The 27,748-nt window shown below is 40.0% G+C and overlaps 1 protein-coding gene across 1 annotated transcript; it reads left to right on the forward strand.

The window, feature by feature from the left end:
- The first annotated feature begins 351 nt into the window (after window positions 1-351).
- LOC142391642 (uncharacterized) lies at window positions 352-25,865 on the forward strand. Its single transcript, XM_075477566.1, has 3 exons — window positions 352-431; window positions 21,627-21,915; window positions 22,444-25,865. The coding sequence occupies exons 2-3, from the start codon at window positions 21,630-21,632 to the stop codon at window positions 24,390-24,392; spliced, it is 2,235 nt and encodes a 744-aa protein (XP_075333681.1). The 5' UTR covers window positions 352-431; window positions 21,627-21,629; the 3' UTR covers window positions 24,393-25,865.
- Window positions 25,866-27,748: the final 1,883 nt, after the last annotated feature.

Consider the following 27,748-nt stretch of genomic DNA (forward strand, 5'->3'; position numbering starts at 1 on the left):
CCACAAGAACCTCCTTTCTCAGACCTCAGCAAACGCTGGCTAACCAAAGTAAGACCCTGCCCTTAAATCTTTCCGTATGCAAAGAATGCGTGGAGACGTCCAAGTCAAACGAGAATCTTCCTCCTCGTGATATATAGTTGTGCAGCTGGTTAGGTTTCCTCTTTCCCCTCACTTTTTCTCTGTATAGCCTCTCATGCTGAAAACACCGAATTCAGCGGTGGTTTCTCTCTCTCTCTCTCTCTCTCTCTCACATATCCTGTTTTTCTCCCTCCGTCTCTCCAGTGCATAGACCTAATGCGTCCTCCTTTCTGAGCGTGTTCAGCTCCACCCACCTGCAGATAAAAGCCAAGCTTCACCGGGGCTGCTGTACAGCGTCTGTCCCAAACTCCCGTGATTCTCTCACTCTGCAGCAGCAGCAACTGCACTCAAAGGTAGGTGATGTGTCACCGCTTGCATAGCAGGATTTGATTGTGATAAAGCTGGGATGCCACCATGTCGAAGTGTCTATTTGTTCGTTTGTTTTTATGCGTTTGGTGGGAACACTTTTTTTTTGGGGGGGGGGGGGGGGGGGGGCATGATTTTGGCTGTTAAATTGCCATGCAAAGGCTGGATTATTTTTCTTTTTCTGTCGCTTGTTGGATCGCTCGGAACAACAGATATGAGCCTCAAGATTGCAGGTGATTGAAAAGAGCCTGGAAACAGAAGCAAAACAAATGTTTCATCAGACGGCCCGCTTCACAGAGCTCCCTGCTGAGAAGCCTCTGTTGACAGAAGTCTCTGCAGATGATATCTGACAGATTTCCCAGTGCAAAGAGCGAAAGCGCAGGAAATCCAGAAGATACACCTGGGAAGAATAACCTCTGGTTTTTGCTCGTTAAAATAAATGCCCTGTGCGGCATCTTGACAGGATTTAGCACCAGTTAATGGAATGTCTTTCCATTTCAGATTTTTTTTTTTTTTTTTTTGTTTTGTTGCAAGTCTGTCAAAAAAAAAAAGGAAAGGAAAAATGTTGGCTCCCCTTTGTCTTCCAGGTTTGAGGAGGAAAATGATTAAGATTTGACGCTTGCAGTTATAAAATGTCCCATATAAACAAGAGAAAACAGGATTTAATTAGCTGTGTGAAGTAGACTTTCTGGCTCTAAGAAATGAGTCAGATGGAAATTAGTTTTTTTCCCTTTTTTTTGTGGTGTTTTTTTTGTTTTTTTTGTTTTTGCTATGCAGCAGTGAACAGTTTAAAATGGCTTTAGTTCAGTAATATTTCAAAATGACTAACAAACCTTATGCTTGCAATAGCATGAAATTAGATATGGTTTGATGCCAGCAAAAGAACGTACTTGTAGCTAACAAGCTTCACAGGCCTGACTGATAAATTACCTGGTTACAGCTATTTATTAAAACATCAAACTGAACTATGATGGAAGAAAGATTTTCTGTTAATGCATGGAGTTATTTTTTACTTTGAGCTCATGATTTCAGGGATAAGAAGGCCAAAGAGATGTTTTCCCTCTTTTCAATAAAAAAAAAAACACCTCACATAGGAGAGATGGGGTAGAGCAGCTTATGAAGTTGCGGATACAGATATGTTGTGATTACCCTAACAGGGTCATTGTGATCCTCGATCCGCTGGCATTCACAAAGCGTTATAGACATTTGTCGGCGCTAAGCAGAAGGATCCTGGGATAACACACGCACAATACCGTTTCAGCAGATGTGAGGAGGTCAAGAAAGCTCATATCAATAGAAGATAATAATCCATTTATCAATTCATCGTGTGCGGAGCAGACTTCTCAAGGGGCTTTCGTGTGTTTTTGTTTTGATTCTACAAGGAACGCATGCTTTTTACAAATTGGCACAAAGAACATTTTCCCCTGAAGCTCAGCTTAATCCTCAAATAAATTCACAGTAACCGTGATCTGTTGAGTCAGGGAGTTGATCTGCTCGAAGCAGGTCCTCACAAATACGGCGACTGCAGTGCAACTTTGTTGTCCCTTTGAGGTTATGTGTGTGTGTTTGAGGGTGCGTCCAAGGGCCTGAGGGTAGTCGATTCCTCTCACGTGAAGTCTGAGTTTTGGCCTTGGATAAGCTTCACCTTTCCAGTTTCTTACTAAACGCTGTGTCCACAAAGAGTAAAGGTCCTACGTGTTCGTCAAAGTCATGGGATTGACTGGAATTGACAACAGATTTGAAACATTGTACGGTCATCACCATAAACTCTTGACTCAGAGAACACTACAGAGTATTGCTAAAATCTGGCTTTTATTCAGGCAGAGCGCCAGTCTAAAAGGCTTTAAACAGTGACCACGGGTGAAGCGTTGACTTGATTGCGCTCCATCCAATCACAATTTCGAACTCATTTCCCCATCTAACAACATAAGCACTAAAGTATGCGAGGGATAGATTTATCGGAAAATTTGTCTATATCAATATACAGTATATGTGAGCACAGAGTAGGAGAAAAGCAAAGAAGAAGGCGGTACACAAATGCTTCTTCATGTGGAGATATTGCTTTTAGTTAATAGTATAAATTACTTACTTTAACAGCCTGTGACTCACTTTCTCTCTTACTCTCCTTCACTGTTCTCACCTACTGAACAGGAAGCGTTTACATAGCTTGGAGAGAATGTGTCTCTCCAGCCCACAACTGCAGCCTCAGTGATTTGAGACCATATGAATGTCTCCTCAAACATCCCCTTGCTACCGTGTAGCTTCACGTGTCTCAAAATATTAAATCTACAGTGTATCACTTTGTGGCAATGTCCTGTCATTAATCAAACCCTCCAGGTGATTTATTTTATTTATTTTTTTTTTTTTTTGTGGTGTGTGTCGCGCGCGCGTGTGTGTATTTTCTAAACAGCACTCTGGAATTATGGTTTGAAATGTTTATTAAAAGATTTATTGCAAAGTATCTCTTATCTAAACTTCTAAGGAGACAGAGTTGTAGTTGTTATTATCCCTCATAAATATTCCACTAGAAAAACATCTGGACAGCAAGGAAAGGGAGGAATCATATTTTTACTCCTTTTTTTTATGGTGCAACTGGGTAACTCATTAATTTTCTCAGGACTACACACGGCTGTCACCGGTCAGCTGATATATATGTGTATATATATATATATATATATATATGTGTATGTATGTATTGCAGTTATCCATAAAATATCCCCTGACCACTTTATGATCTCAATAAATTGAAACAAGAATAAGCAAGTTGAAAGTCATTTATAGGGGTCTGCATGATGCCGTGGTAGAATAGCTCTGTGGATAGCATCTTCAAAGTGTCCTTGCCATCAGTAAACCCAAAGAGATCCTCCCTGAAAGCAACATATCATTACCACACAGTCATTTTTTAGACATCTCCCAGCATCTAAATTATACCAATTACTGCTCATCTGGAGAGTTTCATGTGCCCATTCATTGTATATTTTAGATGTCCTTGCGTGTTTAAATTGGAAAAAGCGCTAATCTCACTATATTGGAAAACACTTGAGGTTCCTGAGCCCAGTCGCAATGAGATGTTTTATGATAGAAACCATAAAACATCTCATGGTAAGTTGTGAAATAAGGATGAAAAAATACAATTTTATTTTTGTAGAAGTAAAGGATTTGTACCTTTCGTTACACCCTTTGAGTGGGATGTTTTTGCACGGGTGTGCGTGTGTTTGCACAAACTTTTTGCCTTATGGGGAGAACTGCAGTTCAGAAGGAGGAGCAGTCATCTGCTGGATGCACGATGGATTGATTTCCGGCTTCCTTGGGCAAGGCACTAAATCTGTTGCCTCAGATGCGTCCGACGGTGTGTGACTGTGTGTGACAGAACCTGTCCAGAGAGGTGAGGTGTCAAAATCAACTCGATGGGACTTAGGAAAGAAGATTGCAAATATATGGCAGATGTTGTGAGTGGGTCTATTTTTGTTCATGACCTGTTTTCCTAAACTTGAACAATTAGTTTTTAATGCCTCAACCTAACCAGCCAGTTTAAATTTCTGAACTCAACTTGTGGACATGGAATGCTCATTTCCTGTAATTTAATTCTTGGCTTTACATACTTCATATCCATATAGTTTGTAATTACTTCAGAACGAGGGAGAGCTTTGTCTCGGGGGGGAAGCCACCCTAAAGTGTCTTCTGACTGGTCGAATTTCTGGAGGTTGGTCGAGTGGATGAAAAAGGGGATGATGGTAAACTCATGAACTACAGATGCTGGTGAGGAAGCTATGACAACACATAAACGTGTAAAAAGTTTAAGATACTTGTTTTCATACATGACAGCATGACATGAAAAAACGGTCTAAGCAAAGATCCCCAGACTTCGCTCTCCACATTCACCTCCTCCTTCTGAGGGAACACAAAGGGGGAACAATTTATGGTCTAGGGTTTAGTCAGAGGCCTGCTTTTAGTGAGACATATCCCAAACATCTCCCTTTGAGACACCAGGAAGGCCTCCTGACACAATGCCTTAACCATCTCAAAGGGCTTCTTTCTGTGCGGAGCAGCAGCTCTATTCTGAACTCTATTCTGAACCCCTCCCAGATGACCAACCTCCTCAGACACCTTCATTTATCCGAGAAGGGCAGTTCAGTTCTGTCGTGTCAGTCACAGAAAAAAACAGCAGCTCATTCTTTGATCATTAAGTGAGAGTTGAAATTTACATCTACTAGCAAATGGACAATTAAGCCTTTTGGCACAGCTCTTTCCCCAGAAGGCCAGTCAATCTCCTTCTCCCTCTATGTCCATTGTTGAACAAGACCCAAATAGACTTAAGCCCTATTCGGACGGGACTAGTTTAATGGGGGGACCTGGGGTAAAGTAATAATAACCGGGAAATCTAGTCCCGTCCGAACGTGCCATGTCAGTAGAGATAGCGGAGTATGTCGGTAAACTTTGCCGAGAATTCTACTTCCTGTGAAACGGTCCGGAGTATCTACCATAGGTAATGCTAATCCTGTGCGAATGCGACCTTCGGTAATAAGTACGGAATATATCGTCACATCCTTTTAAAGAGAGAAACAATTAGGTGTAAAATAGAAAATGACACTTAAGTTTCATTGAGCAATCCTTTTTTTAAACTATACTTTACATTCAGGTAAAATAAGTATCCTGAGCAAAACTTTTGGTGAACAGTACTTTACATTAAGGTCAAAAATGAATAAATCTTCTGTTCTGTTATACTGTACAATACGTTTTAGTAATACTTATCATTCAGGTAAACAAACAAAAAAGTCTTCTGCGTTTTTATACAATAATTTTGGAGCAGAATGCTTTATATTCAAGAAAACTCCTCCCATGTTAGATGAATATTACAGGGATTTCTTCTCCCTGGCGTCGTCTGGTTAACCAACATTACCATACGCCCCCCCATTGAACTAGTCCCGTCCGAATAGGGCTTTAAACTCCTCCCATCGAGGAAACTGTCATGAAACTAAGTCTACTGAGTAGTGAGTTACGTGAACGAATTGGATTATTTTATAAATAATTGTGATTACAATTAATTGAATTCCAATTGGCTTGAATTGGACTTTATTATCTAAGTGCCTTGAGATGACATTTGTTGTATTTGGCGCTATATAAATAAAAATGAATTGAATTGAATTGAATAGTGTCTTAGGACACATTTCTCGTTTGTTGTGCATGTGGACAGTCTAAAAAAAAAGAATTACACAGAGGAACACAGTGTCACTGCATTTCACAAAACTGCCCTGAAAGGAGGGATGATTAAATTTAACAGGTGAGGGATTTTATGGTAAAGTAACATGGCGTCAGGAAGGAAGTCTTTTCTGGCTCCGTACTTTAAAAAAAATTTGTTTTCGGTCACTATTCCCTTTTTTTTTTTTTTTTTTTCTTCAGTCGCTGTTCTGTCCAGTTAGGGTATAAAAAATATTTGTTTATGATTAGGAAAATGTCGTGGTTAACATCAAAATGGACAAAAAACATTCCGCATACTAATCTTAATTTTCTGGCTCACCCGTCTTCAAAAGACAAAAAAAACAACAACATTTAAACAGAAAATACTGAAACGTTTCTTTAGTTTGAAGCATAGTTTTTGTTTCCTGTTACTATTCTTTCAGTTGCTGTTTTCAAGGTTTAGGTATAAAACTACTTGTTTATGTTTAGGAAAATATCATCATTTACATCAATATTAACAGACAACATACCACACAATCTCCATTTTTCTGTCTCACCAAGCGTCTTTTTGGACAATTGCTGTTATGGTGAATCATAATTTGACCTTTTTGTGCCTCCGCAAGTTATTCAAATGAAACCATCCGTACGCCGACTTGTTGAGCTGTTAAACACGGCATATCCATCACCTGATTGAATGAACATTTTCAATTTGCACAGTGGAAGGCATGGTACAACTTGTTTAAAATCTGGGCTATATTTGGATGAGAATTTGACTATAGACACCTGAAATATGACGAGGGCCCCTTTTTATTATTTGTATTATCATTACTGTTGTTATTATAAGAACCCGCATATAGATTGGGAAGCTCATTGTGTATTTATTAGGGCTGGGACTTTAGCGTGTTAATTTCGATTAATTAACTACACACATATTAGCGCGTTAAAAAAAATAACACATTTTAATCGCACACTATAATTTTTTTTTTTTTTTTTTAAATACAGACGGATGGAAGCGTCGACAAGAGCGTGGTTGTGTGCAGATTATGCAACAAGGAATTTGCATATCACCGCAGCGTATCAAGCCCAGAGGCGGCGCTAAGGGGTTGCTTGCGGTTGCTATAGCAACCCCAAGAATGTGCTCAGCAACCCCATAACTACCCCAACTTTGGGGCTAGAGGCAGGTTTACTGCTCACAAAGAACAGAAGTGCAGTGCAACAACGACAACAATATTAAGAAGTAAAGAATCACGTATGTTGCTGCGTGGTAGCCTATCCCCGTTTTTCGTTTTTTAGCTGATAAATATACATATGGAAAGGTATAAAACACCAGCTTTACTGGTGAAACGGCTATCCACATTGTTCCTAGATCTACAGTAGCTGTGGTGATGTCATTCTACAGTCAGCCAATCACGTCTGTTCTCAATTACCCGGGGAAATCGGAGGTCTAAAATAATATTTCCATAAAGCAGATTTATGAGATAAATAGAAACCCTATTTAATTGTATTCTGTTTCATTCGTTTTTGAATAGTCATATGTTACAATTTTCCTCTCATTTTAGCACCCATTCACTCATAACATAGCTAAACTGCAATTCTAAATGGATATTTGGCGATTCTAACTGGAATATGGCGATTTTGAGAATGTCCTTCTTCAAGTAACACAAATAAGGTAGGAAATCCCAGTTGTTTTTCATATGCTCGCCGAAACACTATTATCAAATAGTCTTCTTGTGACTTGGTTTGTTAGTCGACTCTAGGTGCGTGCAGTCTATCTAGAGCTACTTGCTAAGTAGCCTAGTGTCAGTGCAGTTAGCACCATCTTTTGAAAATAACGGACACACTTTACTTTATGTTAGGTTGCCAGCGTGCTTCCTCTGCCATAATGTGATGCGAGTAGATTCATTGGCTTGAGTAGGCTATGTGTCCGCTGTGGCAGCAGACAGACTGGTGTGAGCAACAAGTTTGAACGTAATGTTGTGCCTGTGTGATTTAGCACTGTACGAGGCTACTGTTGGAAGCCCGCCGGGTAGAACTATCTCTTGAAAATTGTCGCCTACAACTGTTGTGCGTCAGATGAGATGAAATAGAAAGTCCGCACTGTAGCTCATTCACTCCCAGCTCTTTTTTTTCCAAGATGAAGTTGATCAAAACCTATTTGAGGAACACAGTGGGCAAAGTAGCCTTTGTGGATTGGCTATTTTATCCTTAGTGAACGGGCTATGAATGAATGAGATGGACAGGTATGCCTGTGTGTGCGTGTGTGGTTGCGTACACGGGCTGGGGCTGTCTTGCCCCTGGACCTTCTATGCAGCTGTTCCACCACAACGCACAGTGCGACATCTGTCTGCTTGTGAGCAGTAAGCTCCGCTGATAACTTAAAGTTTACAGTATGCAAGGCTACATTACACTATGCAAGGCTGCATGCAGACGGTGGAGTAATGGGTCATTAACGTTGTTATTGGCCAAACATTGTTCTTAACTATGAAAATGTTCTTTCTCTGGGATAGTGTCCCAGTCGAGAGCCAGAGCAAATATCCAAAAAAAAGGGCAGGGGAAAAAAGATTTTGGCTAAACCGCATGGCATTCAGGCAAAAGATTATTCTCAGACTAAAAGCTTGGAAAAGTCTGAAAAGCCTCACAAGTGTTTTCTTCTTGCTGTGCAAGACAGTGGAACATGTCGTGCAAAATAAGCTTCAAACTTCCATGGATGTAAGTGAAAACCTGAGTTCTGTGTTGCTATTAACTGCCGTGCACTGATATCAGATACTCTCTTTCGACAGAACTCGAGAGGTAATCGGAAAATAATTCTCCTCCCGGTGCGATTTATGCCTGAGATGAAAATTGTGGCCAGTCATTTGGTGATTTGTGGCTCACAGAACGGCAGGATAGGAAAAATATGTCAGGAACATGGGTGAGGAGGTCGAACGGATTGTGTGTGTGTGTGTGTGTGTGTGTGTGTGTGTGTGTGTGTGTGTGTGTGTGTGTGTCAATGAGAAAGAGGTGTTGGTGCGATTTCTGTGCATGTACGTGTTTGTGTGTCAAAGGTTAGTGGAGCAGGAAGCAAGCATAGGCGACTCCAGGTCTCACTCTGCAATGAGATGGAGAAGTGCTGAAAAGGACTAGAGTGGCATGAAGCGGTAGTGAACATTTTTTTCCTCATTTTACAGCATGCTGTGAGAGAAACTCAACATTGTCCTCTTCTGATCAAAACAAGCAGGGACTGAGGGGTGGGAGTAGGGGTTACTTAATGATTGAGCCAGGTTAAATCACCATGTCAGCAACATGAAAGTCAGCGAGTGCAGAAAAAGGGAAAAAAATCATTAGGTCAAGAATATGTTAAATAGGACTTAGTGGCCTGTGAGAATATTAGGCTGAAATATTGTTGTTGATCTGTGGGGAATATGGGGGGGGGGTATGATTCACAAAAGTGGTGTATGGTGTTAATATAGTGGGAGGGAGGGGGGCTAATTAGGACTTTTATTTCACATTTAGTTCTCTGTCCAGTCTGTGGGAAAATGTAAAAACAGGACAGGCTGTTACAATCAGAAGATTTTTTTTTTTTTAAATCAAAAGTTGAGTTTGACGCCCTCTGTTGAGCTACCTGCCTCACTACCTGCTCTGCTCGCACGGTGCCGTGGACGACAAAGGAATTTTTCATTTTTGGTTGCAAAATTTAGATCAAATCAAGTCAAATCGCTCACAAAAATTAGCAACATTACTAGCAATTGCTTTTTCTGTTCTCCGATTACTAGATTAATGATCTCAGATCTGGATACGGGGATTTTATTTTGACTTTAAGAGTCTTGCCTGCAGAAATTCAAAACGCACCTGCTTTCCCAGCACAAATAGTTGCCAAAGAGAATCACCGAAGAGGTGGTGTGTTTTTCTTATAAAGGCAAAGTAATGCCTGACATCAGCTCATAAACATTCACGCAAATACTCACACACACACACACACACACACAGGTGCATTCCCCAGATGTCATCTTGGCTCTTACAGCATGCTGCTGTCACCTGATTGTTGCATTCCTCTATACACTGACAAAACGGTTACATGTTTTTTGCATTATTCAAAAGTCCAGGTTTTTTTATAACAATAAGAGGGCTTGTTTTTTGTTTTTTTTAAAGAATTTGTTTGGGTTTTTTTCCCCGTAAGAATACCCCCCAAGCATAAAATGCTGAAATATCGTTATTTTAAAAAACACGTCAAATTGGGTCATTCTTTGTCTGCTACGTGACATATGTAAAAATTCCTTTGGAATTCTGAAAAAATTGTATGTTTTCCAGGTTCATCCTTGTAAAACCCTAAAATCCCTCTGAAATTAACCAAGGTGTTTCTATGGTACATAAAAAAATGTCTCCGTTGCAGGGTGAATAAAGTTCTACCTTACCTTATCTTACAATAACCTTTTGGAAAAGAAGTGTCTAAGATCTGTACAAAAGCCAGACCCGACCACAGGCAATAGAAACTGGCATCCGTGCCTGTAAGCAGTGACATGCCTTTACGCTTCATCGTATGTTTATCAAGAAGTAGAATCCTCATCTGGAATCTGTCAGGAGGAGAACACAGAGGAGGAATGGAAATTTGATTATTTTCAAAGCCAAGCAGGAGGTGATAAAAGACTTGTGGCTCATCACCAAGTGCAGGGAACTGCGGCTGTAAATGTTGGCAAAGAGGTTCAGAGAAACCACTGACCGTTCTGGGCGAAGCAGTCTTTTTTTTTTTTTCTTTTTTTTGTGTGGGATTGTCATCAAGGGAGGGATGTGGAGGTGTCTGTTGATTATTTTCTTAATCAAAACTGAAGTTGTGCTTTAAACATAGATGGGAATCTAAAGCTAAAGTTGGGGCAGAATGGAAAGTGCAGTTTAAACAAGAAAAAAGCCGTGATTCTAGTAATCGATTTCACTTTTCTTTTTTTCATAGCAGACAGAATGAACCCAAGATGTTTAATTTTCTGTCTCATAAGATTCCTTTATTTTTTTAGTATACCACTTTTTTTTTTTGCATTTCAGGCCCCTGACACATTTTCTGTTGTAGACAAGTCAGGACTACAGACAGGCTAATCCAATTCAATACCCTCTTCTCCCTTACCCATGCCTTTTTAAGGTATGCACAATCTGGTTTTGCATTCTCTGGTTGAAAAATGCATGGTCATCCTTGGAAAATGTGAGGTCTTGAAGACAGCATACTGTATGTTGCTCTGAAATCTCAATTAACTTTGCATTAATGCTGCCATCACAGAAGTGTGAGGAAGCTTTTGCAACTCTATACCATCACAGAAGGGTTAGGGTTAGGGCCGCTGGCCTCTAGACTTGTCCCTGATAACTGGTCCTTTTTGGATTTGGTCCAGAGCCCGTGGTATCCATTTCTTCCGCGATGATCTTGAATACTGACTTGTCTGACCACTATACAGGTTTGATTTGTGTGAGAGTCCATCCCCGATAACTCCAATCCCAAAAAAGTCAATGGCTCTGCCCAAAGTAGGACTTTAGAACTTTTTTTTTTCCCAGTAAAGATTGAGGTGAAAGTTGTGAAAACAACTCTGTATTGTTGTCCTTTACAAAGGTTTCTCACAGTTATCATTTGCTCATATCAATTATTCAGTCATAAATGATGGTTCTTTGCAGTGTGGCTAAAGGATTGGCGATAATGGGTAATAACCCTTACACTTGACAGATTTTCTAATTGTTACAATTATTTCTGCACTGAAAAGGAAGAAATATTCAAATCCCTTTCCAGTCTTTTCTAGTTTTCTCACGTATTTGCTTAACAAACAGAAATCTCCTTCCCACCTTTGTTCTTAAAATACTCCGCTACAAAGGCTGAGTCATCGGTGGTTTGAAAAGCCTAACCTGAGTTTTATATACTTTTACTTTATATAATAGAAAAAAACAGTTAATTAGCTGTAACAAGGGGTAATTGTTTTGGAACACTGTTAAGATTAAGATTACTTTATTGTCATGTAGTCATTGTCACACGAAATACACAAAATTACTCCTCCACATTTGACCCATCCATGCACATGGTCACATACTCGGTTACATGCTGACATTCCAACATCCCACCAGTCTAACATGGTGTCAAATTGTCGCAATGGCAACACCTCATTTTCTATCAAACGTCCCATCATTCCGACACTTTTTTTCCTCCTATGGTCGGAGTGACAGTATGTTTTATATTTTTTAAACATCCCACCTTTCCAACAATTCCGAAAATTGCTTTATATAGGCTTTATATAGCCTATTGAATGTCTTAAGGGCCTAACTGGTCTATTAATCCCCAATAATGTAGAACATTTTTTTTTATTTAGCCTACATAAAGAACATGCATTTTGTGGCTTGTCAAAAGGTTCTTGATAGCTTTATTGTCACATCACGCAATCAGATATGCAAGAGCGGAGCAGCTGCGCACATCCAAACAAATCAACGTAGTTAAAAAGACGAAAACGAGTCTGCGCACTTCAGTTCCCTTATGTGCATTTATTTATCATATCCAAATAATTGCAATAAAGGTGCTGAATAAATGCACATAAAATGTTTTTAAGGACTGTATCACATCTGTACACATGTCTTAAAACATGTAAAATCCATGAACAGAAAGAAGGGACTTACCTGTTGAGAAACATTTCCTTACATGGAAAGCCTTGTCGGAATGGTGGGACGTTTGCATGTCGGAAGAGCGGTGGGCAGCCATTCACAGCGCCCAGGGAGCATGGGGGTACGGTGCCTTGGTCAAGGGCACCTCGGCAAGGATGTGGACTGCCACCCCTCCAACTGTCAGTTCACCAATCTTTTTGAGTGGTTAGAGTGGGAATCGAACCACCAACCTTCAGGTTATTGGACGACCCGCTCTAACCACTGAGCTGAAACTGACCACAGGTTGCTGAAATATCATTGTTTTAAAACCACAACCACTGCTCACAGGTTTTTTTATTTTAAGAGGTCACATTTCTCTACCAGATATTGCTATAATGGAGAAAAAAAAAAAAATCCAAATATTTACAAATCATTTTGTAATTATTGCTAGGTTGTGGCTGCGGATAGAGCGGAAACTGGAAACTTCAAGAGTCAGAAATGATATACTGTGGAACTTGACCACACCCTATGTAATAGAAAAGGAAAACAAAACACAACAAGATCATTCAGGAGGTCACTTTATTTGCCATAAAGGGTAATCAAGGACCAAAGAGTAATGTCCTTATAATTCAGTACTCTCTGTCACAGTCTGTCTGTGGTCCAGACACCAATTGCTTTCCCATTACTCTATCTGGGAACCAAAAGATGACTGATGATTTGGATTTTCTGTAATCAAACCTCTTTATATTATAAGTAATTGGTAACTACAGAGGAGTAAGTGGCATATTTGCTTTCGCACGGAAGAGGAACAAATGTTCGAGGGGAAGTGTTAAAGTGAAGTGTGAATACCATGAAGTTCTTCCTTAAAAGCAAACACCTTGCTTTGTGGATCTGAAGCTTCAAGTCAAGTTGAGATTTTCCATGAACAGTCCAAGAAGGCAGCTAAACTTTATTAGAGGATGGATTTTGTACATTAAACTCTTGATGTCTTTGTACCACTTTTTATCAAATTTTCAGTGTGCAGTTGTTGAAATAATTTTTGGGATGCATGAATTTATTATAATTCACTGAGTTCAATCTTAATTAGTAAGAAATTAATACAATTACAAGGCCAGATGATGTCTAGACTATGAAGAGATCTTGTAGAAATAATACTAATAATTATGATAATACTAGCTTAAATCTTACAATATGACAAAAGGCTTGTTAAAAATGGTTAAAGATGAGTAATGAGGAAAAACTTCATACACATGTTTGGTTCACAGCACAATATTGTGTCCAAATTAATTTGTGTGAACCACTGACTCTCTGAAACTAACTGAGAAGTTATATAATTCTTCTGTCGTCTAACCTTTGTTTACAATATCTGGCATTGATTAGACCCCTAAAAGCTCATCTCTGTTTATCAGAATCACACATTTAGAGATTTTCCTTCATGGAAAATAATATCTTCATACCTGAAATGTCTTTAATGTAATGCCCCACTTGACTGTCATGCCAGTGGACCAAGTTCAAGCCTCTTCGAGAAAATACTTTCTGACAAATTATGCCCTTTTATGCCCTATTTTAATAGTCTGATACCATTTTCTGAGGTCTTTTTGTGACGTATGAGACGGGTTTTGGTCAAATACCTGTTGGTTAAGCACAGTGGCTCTTGCCTTGTTTTCACAGCTGTCTTTTAATAGTCTTTTGTTTTTGTTTTTTGTTTTTTTAGGTGTGGAACCTTAGCAAATGCTCGGCCCTGCCCTTTTTGGTGAGGTCAGCAGCTACTCACAACCCCACACACAAGTAGCTGCCAGCCGAACAACTCAAACAAAGCGCCTCGAAGCCCCTTCAAGAACGTTTCTGAACAGAAAGTGAACTATGCAGCTACATCCGTTTGAACGGACAATATATTAACTGGTGCTGTTAAACAATGTTTTCTGATCAAACTGCACCAAGCCAGAGAAGTTCACTGTGTAAGTTGTAGTAATTAATTTGTACCAATAATTCCTGTTAACATCATTGCACAATTGTACTTGGAGACCTGCATATTTTTCAGAAACATGTCAATGATGTAATGTTAACTCCGAGAGTGGTTCGTGGCATTCAACGTAGCAACAAGAGTGGGGACATGACCGGTGCAGGCAGCCTGAATTACAGAACATGATCGTTAAACGAGAAAGCATTCAATGTACTTGGAGACAACATTCATTCGTTGTCGTGACAATAATGTTGATCTTTAAAGAAGTGACAACAATGACCCCTTGTCGCAAGTTTAGGCACTGAGAGTTCAAACTAATTCCTCTTTGTGGCTCAGTTTCCTCAGTCCAGCATTGAACTGGACCAAGTTGTGAAAACAGTTCCACATTTACAGTCTTTCGCTAAGTCTTGGTGGAACATTACCTTCAAATAAAGTTTATCCACTGGGCTCATATCCTCTGACACTGGTGGTAGATATAAGACGCATGCTCACAACAGAACGTTTCCGCATTGACCTCATTGTCTAGCAGGGTGGATGTCAGCGGGTGGGGCTTAGAGATCAAAACTTTGAAGAGGAGGTGGAGTGAACTAGCCTAGCAAGCCAGACCCGTACAGCAAAAAGCTGTACATGGGTCTAGTGACGCCGGATAGCAGTGTGGGCGGGATAAACGGCTGTCTGTCAAGTTCAACGCCACGCAATAGGATGGCGCAACAACCAATCAGAGCGATGAAGAAGTTTTACGTAGTCAGCTCGACGGAATTTACATTGTGGTTTGTAGTCTATGGCCTGAAAAGCTGATTTCTCTTAAGCTCTAAACTCTGTAAACTTTAGCAACATTTGAAACATTTTCAGGCAAGAAAGTAGTCGTTTAGATCACCAAGGTGTTGAAAATCTGACAAAATACCGGCTATTTACAATTTTGTTCCCACAAATTCGGCGCTGCTAAAGCTAGCCGCAGTGAGCAACGCACTTCCGGTTTTGTCGTTTTGACTACTCTCGTCCCGTTAACGGATTTTGACCGTTCAAATTCCTTACCGGAGAGTTTTGTCAGCTCTGAGATGAAGATCGGCCCGCTGTATTCGGTACATCATGCTCGCAATTGACTGGGGATTGCTCTCAGATGTAAGTTTACTTCGTTTCCTATAAAGCTAAAGAGAGCTAGCTAATGGAACTTTTTTTTTTTTTTTTTTTTTTTTTTTTTTTTTTTAACCTCTCTCTGGAACTACACACTGAAACGTCGCACCTCTGTCGTCACTAGCACGATTTGATTGGCTCGATCAAGTTTTGATTTGGAACGTTGCAAAACGACCACAAGTGACTAGACTAGCCCCGGAGCAAATTCCATTTGCGGCCGCTAGGGGTGTCTAGATTTCTAGGCTAGGAGTGAACTTGAATTCCATGAAAATGTGAATGACTAGTTAAATGAGGAACTTTCTAACACAGGTGCACCTAAAAAAGAAATACCAGTGTTGGTCTTTGGGGGAGTTTTATACTTGCCGGCGGCTTCAGACACCGCAAGAAGAGAAAAGGGGATTTTTCCACGATGAGTCACCTTTTAAAGGATTTTGAGACTTTCACAGATACGCTGCAGGGTTTCTCAGATGGCAACGCTCAGCCATGGTGTCAATGTTTCACTCAAGTTTTCATCTAACACACAAAGAATACCAATATGAGCAAGTTAACAAGGCAAAAAACTTGATTGATGGGGTTCTTTAAAGTTAAATCAAGATTTTATTGCATTGAATACCCAAATAAAAATTTGAATAACAATCACGAAAGATCAAAATAGCCCCATAAATTAGATTGCAAAAGCAGATGGCAACTTACTGTCATACTGATTGTTTTGGTATGTGGTCAGGAATGAAATTCATGAGAACTTAAGAACACCTTTAGGTACAATATCTTTTAAATTCTCCTTAATAGTAACTGGTAACTTTGTCCATTACTGTATGTTTCACTGTATATTTTTGATGGCCAGTCTTGACTCTGACTTGCTTGTTTTCATGTATTTATATCATTATTAGTTTGATGTTTTATCCTCCTAAAATGTCCTGGACCTCAACCCACGTGTTTTAGTGCCATAGTCAGCTTTGTCACTCATGCAGCTCATCCAGTAAGCAGAGCACAATGTGTTTTGCCCTGACTTTGTCTGTAGGCGATGAAAACTGGCGTATCCCTAATGTTTCAGGAAGGTTGCCCTGTTTCACTGCCAAACATATGTTCCCTTTTTTGTCTGCAGAAAATAGCTTGCTTTGAACGAGCCCAGGAGGTTTTGACTAAAAACGGTGATCAGTTTAGCATCTCAATGTGTGTGACGACATGTTCAATTTAAAAGGCTCTGTGTTTGAGGATCAGTTTCTTGTTGGTTTTATGTCTGAAAAAGATATCTGGCAAATGATTTCCTTCAGCACTATGGTTTTGAAGTCATGTGACATTAAAACACTTTTAGTCCGTTTACAAGCTGTTTTTGATTCAAGCTTTCAAACTGACTGAAACTTTCACTTGTTCCTTTAAAGCTGCCGTCGGCAGGTTTTCAAAATTTCGAGTCTAAAGTCGGAAAATTCGAACTGATACAACTTTCAGGTCCCTCCCCCTCTGTGGATGAGGTTGCGCACGTGAGTTCACACCAGTGTGCGCGCACACAAGCTGGGGGCAGACTCATGCTCAGCATGGAAGACGTGGTTGGTGACTGTTCTGCTCAGATAATAGATAAATAATAAACCTAACGTGATTGGTTAAAAACAGCCGGGAGCGCTCGATTTTTGCAAGCACGATTACAGGCTTCAGAGGGAGCTACAGAATTCGGGATTTTTCCTAAACAGCCTATTTAATATTCTCCTTTCAGAATCCCATGACAGTTCAAGCTAATATGACTAAAAAAAAGTTGCCGACGGCAACTTTAACATTTATTAGAAATGTAAAACCAAGCATTTCTTCTTTTTATTTGTCATGTAAGTGTTATTTTACAACTTCTGTTGCCTTGGTTACTATCACAGCGCTAGATCAGACATCTTGCCCGTGTCTTGTTTCTGTCATAAGTACTTTTCTTCTGCATTTCACAATGAGTCACTTTATATGAAGCAGTGGTGACACAATATATACCAAGGCAACCTTCACTGTCATCTAAAAGATTTGTAAAGATAACACTAAATTAAGAAGATTAATGATAGATATTTGATTGGTATCTTTTTATCATCTGTATTCCCTTTTACTGAGAGACTTACTGAAAACTGAAGATGCAAAGTGATTCGCTCTTGCCTGCATTCAAAACTTGAGAGCCCTGTAACGTAAAACTTCCAGGTCCTGTTGATTGTAATCATGTTAGCGACGTACTGTATGAATAATTTCCATCTGATATTGACATTTACTTGACTAGGACTGAGTGAAGCAGGCTCAGAGTCAGGCTCCCGCATACCTGTAGCTACCCCTTTCATCGAGGCAGGGAAAAGTAAAATGGCAGAGGCGAAAATAGATAAAATGTTGGTGCATAGGCTTGAAATTAAAGTGTTACTGCAACCAAAGCCATTTGTACTATATATAACTGGATCAGAATCGATAAGAGAACCCAATCGATAATGGAACCGGAATTGCTAAATTCTTAGCAATTCCCATCCTTACCGGAGAGAACCCACACCTACACAGGGAGAATGCATGCAAACTCTACACAGAAAGGCCCCAGCTGGGAATTGATCCTGGAACCCTCTTTCTGTGAGGTGACGGTCCTAACCACCACACCACCGTGCAGCCCGAATAGAATATAATGTAATAAAAACATGACATTTTTTTAAATTAGACTCAGTCGGCCAGCTTTATTTCCTCAGACATTCCAGTCTTGAACCTCAAACCAAAAACTGGGTCTACATATTGAGCAGGGCTATTGGAGTTAATAAAATCCTCTGTCAGTCCAAGTATGCTCTTGTATGAGAAGTAAGGTCTCAAAAAAAACTACTGATAGTCACAAAATATCTTAAAATCATATACCAGGAGCCACTGTAAGAAGGCTAAGAATGCTATGACGAGCTACATCGAAATGGCTGCCATCCAAGGAGCGATGGTCTTTGTCGATATGAAAATGGTTGCCTTTGCTGCAGACGGGCTTAATTTATTATTACGATAAATGTCGGGACACCTTTGTGAACAGAAGTGATAAAGACGCAGACATGTCCAACTGTCCTCGTTCAAGGAGGCTGTTGTCATCCCTTGTTTATGGAGACTTCTGACAATGTAGGAAACTGGCATATTTGCAGTGAGAATGTAGAAGCACTTTGCCTGAAGAACCTTCTAGGAAAAGGGGATATGTATATATCAGTCCTCTTCTTGACTCCCACAACCACAGAAAAAAGGCTCTGGAGGTGAGGAAGGTTTTCTTTTTTCTTTTTCTTAAAGATTTTCATGTACTTTCAGTGTCTGGCTCTTATAGATGAACGTCACAAGCGCACTTTCTCCTTTGACAGTTCTCTGTGTCTGTGTACTCCAGGCCCAACACAGCAGTAAGAGGAGACTGTTTTTCATACTTCAACTGGATTAATCTGTCTAATCTTCTCGGGACTTTAGACATCAGTTGACCCAGCTGAAGACATACAGCTGAAAGAATCTTACCTCCTTAAGAAGAAATGATACTAAAATACTTTTTACTTTTGGATGCATACATTTTTTAGGTTGGTTTAGAAGTTTAGAAGCCATATGCAATTGAAAACCGTCATGTCTAAATGACATGTCGAAAGGATCATATTCTTGATGTAAGTCATATAAAGAATGTGATAAACTGTTATGACGAGCTGAAAGCTTTTTAAGAAAAGTCTCAAGTCATGTTTTTTATAACGAGCAACTTGCAATTTGTGCCTGACACGGTGCAGTCTGCATTGTTTTTCTTCAACTAATACCATAACAAGTCGCTTCCTGTACTTCTAAATGTTCGTAGGAGTTCTAAATAATTATCGTCAACAGACTAAACCTATTTCCTACATTCTTTGTAAATCTAAAGTCAAATTCGTATTTCAAGAAGCAACCAAATGATTCTAAACCAAACTAAATTCACAACATAACAATATGTCAGCAATAAATAGGCCTCCTATTTGCAATGATAGGCATTCAGTGTAATGGTCTCTGTACACAGTGCTAGATAGATATACTGTAGATCGAACTTTATTGATCCCTCTGGAGGTTCCCTTTGGGAAATGAAGGGTTAGGCCTTAGGTTGAGGGTTAAATAAGTTTAGGTTTAGGTTCATTAAGATCCACACATTGTATACCTGATTATCTGGATGAGTGAATTTAGTGTTTTATATGAGGTTTAAAGTTTTAAGTGACTTACAGTCTAGAGTGTTTGCGTAATGTGGATAAAATGGGGGTTTTTTTGTCTGTCTCCGAGTATAAATTAGTTGTTCATGTTCTGTATGACTTCTTAAGAAGTTATTTACTTTTAATACTGCCTTTCCTGGCTTGACAGAAACAGCTACATGTCTAGACAATATATTTGATTGAAGCATAATTCTTTGGGTAGCAAAACATTACATCAGATGTTCATCTTTGGATTTCAGAGGTAGACCTATTAGTTTACAAAATGAGTATAAAAACAAATAATCCTTTATAATGAGCCAAATGAAGTCCACCAGACGGCTGAGTAATGTTCAAAACCCAGGCTGCCGTGAACGTTAACCATCACGCATTCATCGAGCAGACACGCATGTTTTCATAGGGCCCAACAGGACTGCAGCCTGACTCCTGGCTGGATCCCGTGCATGGCCACTGGCCCACTAATTCTGTGGAGGAGAGCCAGAATAGCAACCTAACGAGGAGGGGAAGTACAGGAGAAAGCAGGCGGAATCATTGCATTCAAATTACTCAGATACACCCTTGATGCTTTGTGACTGTTTTTCTAACACGCCAGAAGATATATGTTATCCGTCAGAGCTATATTGTATGTGCCATCCAACTTCTGTTCCTGGTATCCTGAAAATCATGGACAAGGTGGCCCAGTGGAAACCACAAAAATATGAAGGAAAGTTCCTAAGCTCTTTATTCACACGGGTAGTGGAGAGCCCTAAACTCTAGATGTAACTGTTCTCAGGCAGCTTCACAGCTTTCCCTACGATCTGCTTAGATTCTCTCATTGCTCTCACACCCCTTAGACCAGTTGGACTCCTCGCTGGCTCAATCTCCAGGGTCCTTCAATCTCTCTTTGGCATGGTTACTCCCAATCCAGCCAGTGCTCCATCTCTCCAGGTTTTGCCTTTTAGGCTTTCCTCGCTCAGTTTCCCTGCTTCACTCCTGTTGTCAGCCTGCTTCTGCCCCGGCTTATCTACTGGGCTCACCTCCCCGTTCCTTACTTATCCACCTGCATCTGCCATATCATCTCCCTATGACCTGAATGAGAGAACAGTAAACTCTGTCTACCCCCTGACCTGTGGTCCATCAACCTGCCCAACTTTAACAGGTATAACTCATTCGAGCTAATACAGAGAACACTAAAACGTGCAGTTAATCAATGTACAAAACCATGACACTAATGTCAAATAAACCTTGTTCCTAAATGGCAGTTAGGACGAACCAAGCCTTGTATGTTGACGGATTTGGTTCCTTAAGTTTGAAACTCTAGGCGTCTAAATAGTATTTGCTGTTGGTGGTGTTCTAAGTTCATGTCTGCAAGTAGAAAACTTTAAGCTCAAAGCCTTTTTTTTGAAAATTTTCTCTCAGGATTGAAATTGAAAATTCTGCTATGAATAAAACACACTAAATCGAATAAATATTACCAAACACAGGGCCACTATGTCCTCAGTGACAGTTACTTTCCCATATCATTATGATTATTTTTCACTTTTAGGTTTATGGAAGTGCCATTGGCCATGTGCATACATTTATAACAAGCGTTTAGATAAACTGCGCAGATACGAACTTGTATTCTAAAAATCTCCCATGAACATTGAGTTCAACACCATTTAGATTGCTTTTAAAAATGTAAGCAAATTATACTTTAATTATTGCAGCTTTACAAAATCTTTGATCTCATTGGTTCTGTTCAGAACCCACAAATACCACTGCTGAGAAAACATACACTCATCTATTCGTGTTTATTTTCACACAGTGCTCTTGGCAGCACTAAGCAGATTGCTCTGGTAAAGACATGTTTGAAGGATCGAGGATCATGTTCAAAAGTGAAAACTTCCCAGTGGTGCCTCTTAATTACATTACATGTGCATGTGTGTGTTTGCATGTGTAAGTCACTTTGAGTTAAACAAGAGAATCCTGACAATGGGTGCTCGTTTGCTTGTTTCTTTTTTGGTTTGACCATGGTGGATCTGCTATGTTATGTTGATATTGTTTGTACATGATAGAAACAAGAAGTAAATGATCAACTTAAAGCATCCTTGAGACATGAAGGATAGTACATTGATAGCTTATACACACGCATTATACACAGGCCAAAATATGTAACTTTTTCCCTTTTTTGTCCTTCTCCACTACAGAAAATGGTTGCTGTACCACTCCGTTTTTACTATCAATTTTTCTCAGTGTTCCAGCTATGTTTGTTACACATGGCTCATGGTGGAGCATATTATGGACAGAAACAGCCACCTCAACAGCACCAGCCCTTACCACAGTACAGTGATGGGTTTCCCCAGCAACAGTTTCTGGGGAATGACATGCCACACTCACCTAATGGCAAAGACGTCCCATTGCTTGCTCAATATGGAAAAGAGTTTCCTCAGCTGCCTTTGCAAATGGCCAAACGGAGACCACTGACAGACGGCAAAGGTGACATCCCTTTACAGTGTATAATTTAAAGGTTTTCACATTTTATAATATAGGATTTAATTAGACTATGATTGGATTACTATTATTTTTATTTTTAAAGGAATTTAGTAATGGACTGAAATAGACAGTATTTTTAGAGTTTTATGGTGTTGCTGTTTTTTTACTCTAGAAAGTGCTGACTAAAGCCTGCTGTGGATGATGTACTGCTGTTCTGATGTACAAAAGATATTTGCTCCAAGGTCACTATAAATTACTACGATTAAACTCTACGGGTCGCCATAGTCATCTATTTTTAGATGCTAGTTTTGTAACCTATAACCGTTATTAACCTTTTTTTTGTTTTGTTTTGTTTTTTTTGTTTTAAATGCTCTTGTAAGCTTGTCATTACCTTTATTAGGTCATCACCGAGTTTGGCATTATTAATATATGATAATGTTCAGTGCATTTATGACAAACACATTTTTTTTTTAACTCGTACTGATTCACTTGATGCTTATTGTTCACATCTGTATTTCTTCTTGTTTACAGGACAAACTTTCCCCAGAGGAGCTAAAGGTCCACCTGTACCTATTCCTGGTGGAGAGGGTATCAGGGAGGGGCCACAAGGAATTCAGGGTCCTCCAGGATCAGCAGGGCCACCAGGACCACAAGGTCCACCTGGACTTCCAGGACAGGGATTGCCAGGTCCATCAGGAAAACCAGGGCTCCCTGGTCCTCAGGGATACAGAGGAAATGGAAAACCCGGTATGCCAGGATTACCAGGAAAACCTGGAGGACCTGGAACCCCAGGTTCAAAAGGTGACCTTGGTCCAGGTGGTGGTGAAGGGCCAACTGGACTTCCTGGGCCTCAAGGTCTCCCTGGTCCCACAGGACTCCCTGGGATTTCAAAACTAGGAGGTCAGGGGTTGCCAGGACTGACAGGTTCACCAGGAGAGGCTGGTCAAAAAGGTCCATCTGGGTTTCCTGGGCCTCCAGGCCCAAAGGGAGACAAAGGACTTGGTTTACCTGGTTTTCCAGGTTTAAAAGGACCTGCCGGACCACCAGGTCCACCTGGACAAGTGGGCCTCCCTGGTATCAGTAAAAATGGCCTTAATGGTCAGCCTGGACAACCAGGGATATCAGGAAAACCCGGATCTCCAGGAGAACCAGGGTTGACAGGTCCATCCGGTGAGAGAGGACAACCAGGGACACCAGGCTTACCAGGAGTTGGGAAACCAGGAAAAGATGGTTTCAGAGGGCAACCAGGGCTCTCTGGGGGAAAGGGTGAACAAGGGCCTCCTGGTTTAACAGGGCCTCCAGGGTTACCAGGTTATGGTACACCAGGATTTCCAGGACCTAAGGGTCATAAGGGATATGCTGGTGTTCCGGGGCCACCAGGCGCCAGAGGAGATAAAGGTCATGTTGGTCTTCCAGGGGTTATTGGTCCCACAGGTATAAATGGAATCCCTGGCCCACCAGGTCCAACTGGGCCTCCTGGTAGTCTTGGCTTTCCAGGACAAAAGGGAGAGGATGGTGCTGGAGGCCCAAGAGGAAATCCAGGAATAAAAGGTCAAACAGGGCCTCCAGGTATACCAGGACAACCTGGTAGGTCAGGAGAGGGTGGCCAACCTGGACCACGGGGTTTACAAGGGCCCACTGGCCCCAAGGGAGAAGCAAGTGTTAGGGGTTTACCTGGTGCCCCTGGTCCTTCAGGATTACCAGGACCAAGAGGGGAGGCGGGAGAGTCTGGGGAAAAAGGCTACCAGGGACCACAGGGCATTCCTGGACTTACAGGACCAGGGGGACCAATTGGACCTCCTGGGCTTCCAGGACAAAAAGGCGAAACGGGCCCAGCGGGAAATTCGGGTTATCCAGGTGAGGGAAATCCAGGACCCCCTGGTCAAATTGGTCCACAAGGTAGCCTTGGTCCCAGTGGCCCTCCTGGAATTCCAGGGCTACCAGGACAGCCTGGGCCCCCTGGTCCTCCAGGACTGCCAGCTACATCTCCTGATCTAGGACAGATTCTCCCTCACAGTGGTCCATTCAATGGCCAAGGTTACAAGAAACCACTGAACGGAGGCGAGATAAGTGGAACTGGTCTGGAAATGCCTGCATTTGCAGCAAAGCTCACAAATCCCTTTCCTCTCGTTGGTTCTCCTGTCATATTTGACAAACTTCTGTACAACGGCAATCAAGACTACAATCCTCAAAATGGTATTTTCACCTGTAGCATACCTGGGATCTACTACTTTGCTTATCATGTTCACTGCAAAGGAGGTAATGTGTGGGTGGCACTGATGAAGAACAATGAACCAGTAATGTACACTTATGATGAGTACAAAAAGGGCTTGCTGGATCAGGCTTCGGGGAGTGCTGTACTCCCGTTAAGGAAAGGAGACACTGTGCATATGCAACTACCATCAGACCAGGCAGCAGGACTTTATGCTGGTCAGTATGTCCACTCCACATTTTCTGGGTACTTATTGTATTCAATGTAATAACATTTCAACGGTGATGCAATGATGGCACATTTACTATGATGATGGTAGATCTTCAGATTCAAGGTATGTTGTAGACAAAGTTAAACAGTTTACAATAAGTTTTGGCAGAAAAAAACATTTTGCATTGTAGCAGCATACGTCAAGGAATTATTCTTTGCTTTGTATGTATCACATTTGTTATACTATTTGATATGTAGAAAGCAAAGATTCTGGTGTTGGTTTTAGTGAGGACAGCATTATGTCATTGTTCATTATTCTTATATACAGTCACATACAATTTATCAGTGCTCATGATATGGTGGATATGATTGCTAGAAGCTTTATATTACAGACTTATTCACATAAGATGCCAGGTTAACATTCTTTTTTCTTTTCAGTTATAAACTGTATACTGGGCACATAACATCATTTATTCATTATACAATGCATTTACTTAAAGTGATCAAATACAATTTGCTTTTGCATTTGGGGTCATCATGCATTTTGTTAAGTTTGTCTTCTTGCACTACATGCAGTTCTTTAGTCAACAAAGTCTTTGTACACTACTTAGTGTGCATATTCATCAGACTGTAAAATAACCATTTAGATGAGTATTTAATAGAATTTCAAACTATGTGTTGCTCCACATCAGAACACGAAAAAACATACTGTGCAATTTTTCCCACAATTTGGTAAGATAACTCTTTTTATTTTGCCTTTTGAGACTGATGTCTTAAATTTGTCTTGTTTTGTTTGTAATGAATATGAATTATTTTAAAGTCTCTTGTCAGTATTCTTTGTAATTTATTTTTTTTTACTACTGATTACTTGGATTTGTCTTGTTTTTAACAGTAAATTAAGTTCAAAATACTAACACAGCATACACAGTTCTCAGTAGAAGAACAATACGTACATTCAAAAATATTTCCATGACCATTCATTTTCATTGCAAAATTTGTCTGTTTTTTAATTGTGTGCCTTTTTTTCGTCCCATTTTAGAAAATGAAATTCTTCTATCTTTATCTTCTTTTTTTCTTTTAGTCGGACAATGGTGCACATGATTAAATTGAAACTGTGCCCAAAGTATGTTTTTTTTTTTTTTTTTTTGTTAAATATCTGTTTAATAAAATATTTTTAAAAGAACATTAAACTTGATGTCAGTTATCACCATACTTTAGCTTTCTACTGCTTGTACAACTGAAGTCAGAGCATGATCTACACTAGATTGGATTAAGATTGGACTAATTGTTTTTTTTCTGAACAACAGATGACTGACAACTTGCACCAATGCACTGCTCTATCTTGATATGTCTAAACAACTAACCTCCATTTAGTTGTATTTGATCAGTTGAAGATAAGGTAAAGATAATCATCTAACTAATGTCATTTATGCAGGATGAGTGAATACACTGATCATTTTCATCCCTTTTTTGTATTTTTTTTGTCATTTTTCCAAAAACCATGCAATTAATTAAAAGGACATGCAGTATCTTTGGACTTTGCTTTACTTTGGCTCTCTCTCTCTCCTAAGCGGCTGCTCTGAAAGTGCAGCTTTGGTAGTCCTAAATTCTCTAAAAACTCAATTGTGTACCTCCAAATAGAACATTTACAAAACAAATTTCAGGGAAAAAAAACTTTGACGTCACTCAGGATATGGCTGTGCCTGTTCTTCCTCATTTAGTGAATGGGAATCAATGAATATGCTGCTCTGGCCCCCACCCACATCCCTGCCAGCTAGCAGCTGACACCAACCTTCCCTGTCTCTGCTGAGCAATGACAAATGCCAATATGGAAGTAATTCAGCCATACATTTATACACAGACTGTATTGCGATGTTTATTAAAACTCTGTAAAAAAATATCTGTGAATACGCTGAAGTGTCATAACAATAATCCATACACTTTTTTATGCTTTTAACAATCCAGGAGCTGCTAGCTCAAGGAGCTGGGCTAGCTTGCAGCTTCAAGCTAACCCGACATCTATGTAACTCCCAGACATACACTTTCCAGGTTAGACGCACACAGAACCCAGGTCCCAGGTCTGTTGTGGCCTCACAGCTCAGCCACAGTCGGAGACATTGGGAGCAATTTAAAAAATGATCAAGCAAAAGCAATGTGCAAGCTGGAAGTTGGCAGAAATGGCATCAGACGACATCTAGTGGCAAAGTTTTTAATATCTCTGTTACAATGCGCAGGATAAGTTATATTTCGCAGATAAGAAAAATACTGTGCCAGCACATTAAGTAAAAGTTCAATTCAGCTGACTGGCGCACATAAAATAACACATGGCCTTCTGTAAACAAACATATTAAAAGAATCTGTGTTCAATGCCATCACCTGAGATTTAAATAATACCAGACCAAAGCAGGAGAATTTAAGTGTAATTTAAAGACCCCTCTCTCACTGAATGTACGTAAAAGAATACTTGGCCTGTATTGAGGTTTTGTATTCATTTACTGTAAGATTCTACATGTTTTATTTCTACATACATTCAAAATACAGATAGTATAATTGGTATGTGAAAATAAGTACATATATTCATGTAAAAATATGCCTTATCTATTCATATTTATGCATGGATTAAAGAACTGATTAATAGATAAAACACTTTTTTCAATTCCGTTGCAAATGAATGCGTGTTTAACCTAAAATAACGCAGCTCGAAATCCAACAAGATCTACAGGCGTGACGGTAATAACGGGAAGCGAAAACCATCTGGAAAAGAATTTAAGATAAGAAAAAGAAATAAATATTTCTGCAACTTGTCAAGACTGTAAAGTGTTTAGAAGGGATTCAAGAAAGTACAAGTGAGTGGGTGTAAGAGCCAAAGGCATCAAAGGCTTACTGATGTGTTTAGTGATTGAAACTTGGTCCCTGTAGTCCAAAACCCACAGAGGAGCTATTGTTGTACAAACCTGCTGGGATCTGAAGATGTGGGATCAAAGCTTGGTGTTAAGTTAAGTTAGCCAAGGTGAACAGTAGAAAATGATCAGAAGACAGGACAAATGTGCAACAGAACAGCTCAGGATGTTAGAGTGCTGCTTGGGGTTTAAGAAGCAATGATCTTAAATCCCTGAGAATCTCTGTGAACTGAATACATCCAGGCTTTAACAAAGGAAGATCAAGTAGTTTAAGACTTTAAAAGGGTCTTTTTGCAGGTCAAAAATCAAAGTGATGAGTGAAAACGTTTAAGAAAGAAAGTGAAACTGGCTAAAAAACTGAATGCTTTGAATTTAGGGGGTTGTGGAATTGAAGCTCATGACTGAATCAAGTCCAGCACCCAAAATCAAACCCGAAAAACACTCCAAAGGCAACTCAGAATTGGGACTGAGTAGCTCTGCATGTCACAGAGCTGTTTGGGGTTACAGAGGGACC

This window comes from Odontesthes bonariensis, chromosome 11 (genome assembly GCF_027942865.1).
Source record: "Odontesthes bonariensis isolate fOdoBon6 chromosome 11, fOdoBon6.hap1, whole genome shotgun sequence".
NCBI classification, from domain to species: Eukaryota; Metazoa; Chordata; class Actinopteri; order Atheriniformes; family Atherinopsidae; genus Odontesthes; species Odontesthes bonariensis.

Bases quoted from the DNA above. Each gene is read 5' to 3' on its own strand.
- LOC142391642 (XM_075477566.1), top strand. From the start codon at position 21,630: ATGGTTGCTGTACCACTCCGTTTTTACTATCAATTTTTCTCAGTGTTC. The intron at 21,916-22,443 runs GTGACATCCCTT...TCTTGTTTACAG, and splicing joins ACCACTGACAGACGGCAAAG to GACAAACTTTCCCCAGAGGA.